Source organism: Dermacentor silvarum, chromosome 7 (genome assembly GCF_013339745.2).
Source record: "Dermacentor silvarum isolate Dsil-2018 chromosome 7, BIME_Dsil_1.4, whole genome shotgun sequence".
In the NCBI taxonomy this organism is placed as follows: Eukaryota; Metazoa; Arthropoda; class Arachnida; order Ixodida; family Ixodidae; genus Dermacentor; species Dermacentor silvarum.
In genome coordinates this window covers 9,275,561-9,285,560 of record NC_051160.1, presented here as the reverse complement: position 1 = coordinate 9,285,560, position 10,000 = coordinate 9,275,561, and the positions used below count along the sequence as shown (strand labels likewise).

At 44.9% G+C, this 10,000-nt stretch overlaps 1 protein-coding gene across 3 annotated transcripts in view; it reads left to right on the top strand.

Moving 5' to 3' along the window:
- The window catches only part of LOC119457522 (cytochrome P450 2J1-like), a 29,013-nt gene that overhangs the window by 15,826 nt on the left and 3,187 nt on the right, over positions 1–10,000 (top strand). For all 3 annotated transcript variants that reach the window (XM_037719116.2, XM_037719117.2, XM_049670147.1), the window contains exon 5: positions 527–793. In XM_037719116.2, the coding sequence (XP_037575044.1) occupies positions 527–793 (267 nt within the window). The remainder of the gene's footprint in view (positions 1–526; positions 794–10,000) is intronic.

Sequence of the window (10,000 nt, the reverse complement as noted above, 5' to 3'; positions counted from 1 at the left end):
GTGGATGATTCAAACGAGTTAAAACCACTAGAACTAATATTGATGAATAAGCGATTTAAAAGGATGACTAAGCGAATTAGTCTAATCGAATTAAGAGGATGAGTAAGTGAATTAATAGGATAACTCAGCGAATTAAGAGGGATCACTAAGCGAAGTAAACTAAGCGGATTAAAGGGGATGTGTACGTCATGTGTCCGTGTTTAATGCATCGGCACTTTGGGTTTCACCTTCAACTTCATCTTAGTGATAACGTAAGAGACCCTGTAATTCCTGTAATTTTTTTCAGGAGGTGACGCATCCCCAGCGTTGGGTTTTTATTTATCTCAGATATTACAAAACGAACACAACGATTCATTTTTGGTTGCGCAGAAAAAAAAAGTAAGGCAGAAACTCCACTAGAGTTGTGTAAGTATATGCATAAGCAAATTGTGCCAGTTGCTCGTTTCCACACAGCCCGGTGTGCACTATCAATATTATCAGACTTGATCCGATCGACCAGTCAACTCTTGCGTCACTCGATCCTCAGTACACCGGCTCAAGACCATCTGCGTGGACCTGCTGGTCTCTGGCACGGCCAGCAGCGCGGCGCAGCTGTGCTGGGCGCTCAAGCTGCTGGCGCGTCACCCCGGGTACCAGCGCCGGTGCCAGGACGAGATGGACGCCGTGCTGGCCAGCGCCGACCAGCTGGGCTCCGTGTTCAGCAAGGACAACCTGCCGTTCACCGAGGCGTGCCTCCTCGAGAGCGCTCGCTTCGCCAGCGTGCACGTGGTCGCCGCGCCCAGGACGAACCTCGGTGAGTGCACGAGGACCACGTGCGTGTGTAGTACGTTAAAAGGAATTCACTAACCTCCTCACTTCAGTCACGAATTGTTATCGACTGTCCGATACATGCGCGAAATTTACGTGATTTTATGCCGGGGTGCCGGAGACTCCATAGAAAGGCAGGTAAAAGTGGTAAGAATGACCTTTATGCTGCATTATAGTCAACGCAATCGCAGAGTCATTAAATATATAATTATTAAGGCGAAAGGCTTAGATGGCTCATGGATCGAAAAATTCCGTTATCTGGTGTTATGGCACCAAAATTCGTGGCGCCACCATGCCACATGGTGCCACCATGTGTTGGTGCCACCAACAAGGGTCGTGGGTTCGAGTGCCTTAATTAACTGTACCTTAAGTACGACAGAGCTAATTAAGGCACTCGTACCCACGACCTTTCGTGTTACTTAAGGCAAAGTTAATTAAGATATACTTAATGAAGGCGCTTGAACCCACGACTTTTGGTAGGAGTCGTACCCTCGACCTTCGGTGGGAGTCGAACCACCTTTGACGGGAGAAAGCAATGGGAAGTAACAACGCATATTCGAATGATTCATGCTGCCACCAACAAAGTTCATGGATTCGAGTGCCTTAATTAAGTCTACCTTAATTAAGATAGCGTTAATTAGGGCACTCGAACTCACGACCTTTGGTGGCAGTCGAACGCACGACTTTGGTGTTACTTAAGGCAAAGTTAATTAAGGTACAGTTAATTAGGATAGAGTTAATTGAAGCACTCGACCCACAACCTTTGGTGGGACAAAAACAAGCAATAGGAAGTAACAACGCTGTCGAAGTAGAATGTCAAGTAATTTAATAAATGTCTCGTGAGCGCGCAGGCTTTCGCCTTCATCCTCCTTAAAGTATGCTAAAGCGACTGTCAACTTTTGTACAGCCAGTCAAGCTAAGTTTCTTCATAAAAAGAACTGGATCGCCTCCTCGAATTATACACGCACAAGTCACTTATTGCCTGCAAGCGTTGCTAAAATTAAGATTAAATAAATTATTGCGCAGCCGCTACCGACTTCCCTTCTCTTGGTATCCATTCTGTAACCCTAATGGTCCACCGGTTATCCATCCTACGTATTACATGGCCTGCCCAGCTCCATTTCTTCCGCTTAATGTCAACTAGAATATCGTCTACCCCCGTTTGTTCTCTGATCCACACCGCTCTCTTCCTGTCTCTTAACGTTACTCCTAAGATTTTTCGTTCCATTGCTCTTTGTGCGGTCCTTAACTTGTTCTCGAGCTTCTTTGTTAACCTCCAAGTTTCTGCCCCGTATGTTAGCACCGGTAGAATGCAATGATTGTACACTTTCCTTTTCAACGACAGTGGTAAGCTCCCAGTCAGGATTTGGCAATGCCTACCGTATGCACTCCAACCCAATTTTATTCTTCTGTAAATTTCTTTCTCATGATCAGGGTCCCCTGTGAGTAATTGACCTAGATAAACATATTCCTTTACAGATTCTAGATGCTGACGGGCGATCCTGAATTCTTGTTCCCTTGCCAGACTATTGAACATTATCTTTGTCTTCTGCATATTCATCTTCAACCCAATTCTTGCACTTTCTCGATGAAGGTCCTCAATCATTTGTTGTAATTCCTCTCCATTGTTGCTCAATAGGACAATGTCATCTGCAAACCGAAGGTTGCTGAGATATTCGCCATCGATCCTCACTCCTAATCCTTCCCAGTCTAAGAGCTTGAATACTTCTTCTAAGCATGCAGTGAATAGCATTGGAGAGATTGTGTCTCCTTGCCTGACCCCTTTCCTGATAGGTATCTTTCTACTTTTCTTGTGGAGAACCAAGGTAGCTGTGGAATCCTTGTAGATATTTGCCAAGATATTCACGTATGCCTCCTCCACTCCTTGATTACGCAATGCCTCTATGACTGCTGATATCTCTACTGAATCGAATGCCTTTTCATAATCTATGAAAGCCATATAGAGAGGTTGATTGTACTCCGCAGATTTCTCGATTACCTGATTGATGGCATGGATATGGTCCATCGTAGAATACCCCTTCCTGAAGCCAGCCTGTTCTCTTGGTTGACTGAAGTCAAGTGTTGTCCTGATTCTATTGGAAATTAACTTGGTGAATATTTTATACAATACTGAAAGCAAGCTAATGGGTCTGTAATTCTTCAATTCTTTAACGTCTCCCTTCTTATGGATAAGTATAATGTTGGCGTTCTTCCAGCTCTCTGGTACACTTGAAGTGGTGAGGCATTGCGTATAAAGGGCCGCAAGCTTTTCAAGCATGATATCTTAAAAAAAATACGTTCCGCCAAACACGGCAGTGCCTTCACCAAAGCGGTCCTCTGTAGCGACGCATATCACTCGGAAGTTAAAGGGGAGTAAATTTGGTAAGCAGAATGTTCAACTAGCCTTAGGCTTAACATTAGTGGTCTGTTCCTTGCCACCACTGCACAGAAATCGCAAAATTAAGTCGCGTATGCAAATGTGCGCGCCGTGACCGAAGGGACCAAAGAGAAAAAATGATTTTACGCGTATTTTTAAATTACGCCCTTCCACAATACCAAAACGCCACATTTTCGCCCGAAAGGCGAAGCATCGCTTGCGATAGCAATTTATTAGAAAGCTATACGAAGTAAGGAATAATAGATTTATTGACCGTATAATTAAACTTGAAAACATATCGCTTACTAACTAAATTAACAAGAATGGTGTCCCGAGCGCACAGGCAAACATGAACACATCTCACTCGATGACCGCGGACCCTCGCTGTCAAAAACGCTGGCGTGAGGAAGCGCGGCGGTAACAGCGAGCGAATTGACCTTCATGCTGCCTCTCGCTTCAACGCGAAAAAAGCGGCGCGAACACAGCGCACACGAAGCTATCAGCCCTCGTCGCACCAGTCTATGTCCTCGTTGCATATTGCTTTCAAGATAGGGCACGCGCGGCCGCGGTCACGCCATACGTAACCGCCGCCGGAGTAGAACCCCCACGGCGCCTGGCGCGCGATGGAAGACGGTGCGCTTCCTCCCTGCCTTCCTCCCTCGCGCGCGCGAGTTCGAGCTACAATCCTTGACTCACTCTCGCCCGCTGTCTCTCGCACACACAGCATACGGCGCTTGTCTCGCACACACAGCGTACACAGCGCAGCATTCGCGCTTGTCCTCGTCGCCTCTTTTTTGTGTTTCGTGTCTGTTTTTGCGCTGGTCGTATCTGTATGGAATACCAACTAACCTGGTCTCACACCTAGCACACGACGCGCGTCCACGATGTTATCACACTTGGACTGTATATACGGAACATCACGGCGACGGCGACGGTGGAAATGCGCCTGGGGTGTCCATTTAATTTCGATCTCAATAAAAGGTCACACTTACCGCGACGAAGCGTTTGGTAAGCCAGCAAAGACGCACAACACGAAAGGCGAATGGCGATGCCGTCTTCCCGCACCAGCTCGCCGTGACGTCACGGTGTGACGTCATGGATTTTGGTGGTGTCTGCTAGGGCCTAGGTAATTGTTTATTGGTAATTAAGGAACATCATGTTCTTAATGCGAAAAAAAGAAACGTTTGAATAAGGCATGTTTCGGGAACGCGTTTACGCTCATGAGCCATCGAGGCCCGAATACAAAAAAAAAAACAACTTTCAAATCTGTGACGTCGCACTAACGTGCCGCCGCTGGGGTTTCGGCGCTAAATTATGAAAAAAAATTACTTTGACCTTCATTTTCTCTTCTAATAATCACGCGGACGACGCGATTGCTTTTATTGATAGTTCGTGATTGTATGAAGTCAGTCATACATGTGATTCCTTTTTCAATGTTTACATGGCCATATTGCTTCTAAATAAAACTTCAGTAATTGTTAAGGCACGTTCACAGCCGAAGGCAGAGCGGGCAAGCGGCCGTGGATTTTCCGGAAAGCGGGAAATCCGCTGCCTGGATCGCGCACGATCCGATCTTTGGCCGCTTTGCCCAGCCGCCAATCAGAACGCGAGATGGGAGAAGCGCTCGTGAACGAACTTAAACATCCGGCCGAAAGAATGCAAAAGGCGTACGTTCGCCATGTCTGTACCGGCTCTGTTCGCTGTGGAATTGCTGCTGGACATAATCAAGCAGTACGCGGTCCTGTACATCATCCCTATAAGACCCCCTGTACATTATATTAAACGTTGCCTTAATTATTTTTTTAATTCGCAGTCAGTCGCGGAAGCCAGCAACTGATTATATTCGATGTCCCTTTTCTTCGAGTTGTCGATCAATTCGGCCTCACACTGCAATCTGCAAGTCGATGATGCATTAGTCGACGATGTATTTCGGTTTTTCCTGCAAGTAATATTCGCCTCTTCGAGTAGACGAGCTCATGGACTATAATTGTGCTTTCCTGCCACAGGCAACCTTTAAAAGCTTTTGAAAGTGTTGGCTGAAACACCCCTGTAGTATACCACATTTTTCTGCGAATACACTAAGTATTATTTAAAAATCCCCTGTAGCAGATAGCACAATTCTAGTCCTTGAGCTGGTCTATATACTCGAAGACGCAAGGCATTACTTGCGCGAAAAAAAGGAAATGCATCGTCGAGTAATTAACAATAAATCTAATTAAGTTTTCAATTATTCTGCAATAATATGCACCTTACGGGACATACTGCAATTTACAAGTTGTAGCCGAGGAGTTCGCAAGGCGGAACCACTTGGAAGGAATTCTCAGGATGACACCAGTTTCGAGATATTAATTCCCGAACTTTGCGGAGAAATACATTGGCCTCTCCAGTTATACTTTTGTGTTCAAATGCAGAAAACGGCGTTTTGTTTAAAAAGTAAGCGGAACCACAGTGCATTTTTAGCGCAAGTCTGATGGCGCATATCTCTAAAATAGGTGTCATCCACAGAATTCTTTTCGGGCAGACCAGTCTAAAGACAATATAATTGTAACCACCTGCCACAGGCGATCTTTAAGAAATTGCCTAAAGTCTTCCCAGAAACACCTGGCATAGTAAATACGGATAGTTGTCAAGGCACGTCCGTTTACACTGAGTCAGCCATACTTTCAAAAGATAACTCGTTCTTTGCAAATAACTCGTTCCACGTGAAAACTGCGGGCCTTTTGCTAGTAAAAAAAAAAATCAAGCCCAGGAATTAATTGACGCCAAGTGCATATAGGTGTAATTATTATTATTATTATTATTATTATTATTATTATTATTATTATTATTATTATTATTATTATTATTATTATTATTATTATTATTATTATTATTATTATTATTATTATTTGGTTTGTACACATTTACACACAAGGACACGAAGAAAATAGGGAGGGAGCAAGCTGACAACTGCCACCGAGAGGGGCACAACGCCTGCCTACTCTTTCAGTACAGGGGGGTATAGAGGAAATGAAAATAGGAAGAAAGAAACGATGAAATAAAGAAATGACCGGAGACACGGACAGAACAAAACAAAATGCAAATAATATCCATAAACGGGAGGCCAAGTGAGTGTCCTTCAGAAATGTTAGCAGGGTTCGATGAGCCTAGTCACGTCGAGCAGCGCACCCCCTTGGAAATAGGCAATCGTCAAGGGTCGCACATTGCAGTCAAATAAGTCTATATTCCTTAATTAGCAATGCGCGCTGCGCCACGAATTCGGGACACTCTAAAACGAGATGTTCGAGTGTCTCAAAGGAGCCACAAAACGTACACAACGGACTGTCCACACATCCTTGTCGGTATAGGCGTTCGCGCACCAACACAGATCCAACCCTCAACTTATATAGCAGTGCTCTAGCACGACGGGGTAAGCCTCGGCCACGAATACGGGGAGGGAACGATCCATCTGCAACACGCCGGTCTGGGTGCTGCTTTAGGAAGTGTAGGCGTATCAGAAGACGAGCGTCACATTCGTGGTGGGCACAACTTGAAGCGAGGCGATCAGCCTCTTCGTTTCCAGAGATGCCCACGTGCGAGTGTATCCACTGGGCAATGAGGGACGCTCCACGCGAAGTAACTTTGCCGGCAGATTCTTTGATACTGCATAAAATTGGGCTATCGGAATCTTGTCTGAGTCTGCTGAGTACAGCACGGGAGTCTGTAAGAATGACGACCTTCGACTGCGTTCAACTCTTCGTGTACGTACTTCAGAGCAACAACAATCGCTGCCAGTTCTGCAGTTGTTGATGAGGTTGGATGAAGTATTCTAAACAGGTGATAACTGGTCAATAAATCACACACATACACCCTTTTTTGGGGGGTGTAAGAGTGCGAGTTAAAGACCAGTTCACACCCTTATGCCATTTTAAGGGTGTAAATTAGCCCACAGCGTAGTTCCGCATAGACAATTGTGCTCGTACCAGTGCGTATCGACTCAGCAATGGATATGACTGTTGAATGTTGGAACATCTCGCCTTCGCTCCAGAAATCTCATCGCGGGGATATCGCGCGCCATGGCACGCACGCGTGTTCGCACTTCCGCGATCGGGCTTATGCATATTATATACCCTTCCATGCGGGCATTAAATCCGAACACGTCGTAAAGTTGCGTTACGCTTCCACATCACGCAACGCAGAATAAAAGAAGCCTTGAAAGATAGCAGTGGCGACGGGCGCACCTCGATTTGCACGCCCCGTGTGTATGTATAATCTAACGCACTCGCCGCGCACAACAGGACACGTACTATACTATACTATAATATACTATACTATAGTATACTATACTATACTGTACTGTACTATACTATACTATACTATACTGTACTATACTATACTGTACTGTATTATACTATACTATACTATACTATAATATACAATACTGTACTATACTATGCTATACTATATATACAATACTCTACTATACTACTATCAATACAATACAATACAATACTATACTATACTATACTATACTATACAAATAATAAACGCATGTATCTGTGCACACGCGTATGCACTCGTTAATCCCACAGTTCGAGGTTGCAGGCGGCGTACAGCCAACAGTATACATGCACTTGGCTGCCGGCCTATCTATAATTCCGGGAATCGGGATGGAAATTAGCGTCGATTGTCGTCGCCGCTCAAGCGGCTGCAGCAGCAGCAGTCACGGTTATGTCCATTCCTCGTGGCTGTCTCGCGAAAGCGCGGGCCGTTATAAAAGGACAGATAGTCACCCCCCCCCCCCCCCCCCTACTTAAGCCTCCTCGCCCGCCTTTCCTGTCGTGGACCTTGGCCGCCGGGACAATGGCGTGGCGCGGCCCGCCTCTGCCTTTTTTTTTTTTTTTTTTTTTCACTCTCTCGCTCTCGGTGCATAAAACCGGCTTCATTTCCGTATTTGGATTTCTCCAGTATGCATACTTCTCCTCTCTGCCTCTCCCGTGTGTGCTTGTGCACGTATGTGTGTTTGTTTGCGCGTGTTTGCGTGTTGTGTCAGTACGTGTACGTGCTTGTTTGTGTTTCTTCTTGCGTGCGTGCGTGTCTGCTTGTGTGTTCGTGTGTCCGCGGCACTTGTGTGCGTTCAACCTGCGTGAGTTGCGTGCAAGTGCGCGTGGTATGGCCGTTACTATATACAGGGTGTCCGACTAGTTTCTAAAATTATGGGGTTTGTGTGCCAAAACCGCGATCTGATTACGAGGCACGCCGTAGTACCGGACTCCGCGGAATAATTTCTACCACCTGGGGTTCTCTGAACGTGCACCTAAATCTAAGTACATGGCTGTTTTCGCATTTCGCCCCCATCGAAATGCGGTCGCCGTGGCCGGGATTTGATCCCGCGACCTCGCGCTTATAAAAAAGCCACGGCGGGTGGTGTCCCGACTATAGCAAGATTTTAAAAAATATATATGCAAATGGCGCGTAGCCGTACAGAACTGAGGTAATGTCGTTTGCCGTCGCTTGGAGATACTCAGATTATTTTTTTTTTTTGCTGTCCGCCTAATTACATAATTATTTTTGAATAATTAATAAATTTCTCAATTATTGTAATTAGAGGAGAGCTGTCAGTAATGAGAATATTGTAGAGCGACATATGAAGCTCCCGATACAGCTTTCTGTTGCTCAATACTTGCCACAATTATTGCTTTTCTGAGCTTGAAAGAAGCCCACGAATACACGCAACGTGCCTCGAGCTGCCAGTCGCGCGACAATATATATATATATATATATATATATATATATATATATATATATATATATATATATATATATATATATATATATATATATATATATATTGTAGCGAAGAAGAGAGACGCTAGTGGGTTCAGCGCTACTGAATCAAAACTCTAGTAGGTCGAGCGCTCTTGATCGGCAACGGCTTTCGTGCTTGGAAGCTGTTACTGCGCTGACCGTTGACGTTGCGCTGCTCCAAGCTCTGCCAAATAAACACCTTTAGAATATATATATATATATATATATATATATATATATATATATATATATATATATATATCATCCGCCTATCTTTATGTCCACTGCAGGACGAAGGCTTCTCCCTGTGATCTCCAATTACCCCTGTCTTGCGCTAGCTGATTTCAACTTGCGCCTGCAAATTTTCTAACTTCATCACCCCGTGCACCTAGTTTTCTGCCGTCCTCGACTGCGCTTCCCTTCTCTTGGTATCCATTCTGTAGCCCTAATGGTCCATCGGTTATCCATCCAACGCATTACATGGCCTGCCCAGCTCCATTTCTTCCGCCTAATGTCAACTAGAATATCGGCTATCCCCGTTTGTTCTCTGATCCACACCGCTCTCTTCCTGTCTCTTAACGTTAGGCCTAACATTTTTCGTTGCATCGCGCTCTTTGTGCGGTCCTTAACTTGTTCTCGAGCTGCTTTGTTAACGTTACTGCCGCATATGCTATAGCACCGGTAGAATGCAATGATTGTACACTTGTTTTTTTCAACGACAGTGGGAAGCTCCCAGTCAGGATTTGGCAATGCCTGCTGTACGCACTCCAACCCAATTTTATTCGTCTATAAGTTTCGTTCTCATGATCAGGGTCCCCTGTGAGTAATTGAGCTAGATAAACGTACTGTTTTACAGACTCTGGACGCTGAATGTCGATTCTTAAGTCTTGTTCCCTCGCCAGGTTATTGAATATTCTTATATATATATATATATATATATATATATATATATATATATATATATCGGGGCCCCTCGGTGCCCTTTCTTCTCGTTCACAACATAACGAGGGTCTCGAATCCGGCAACGTT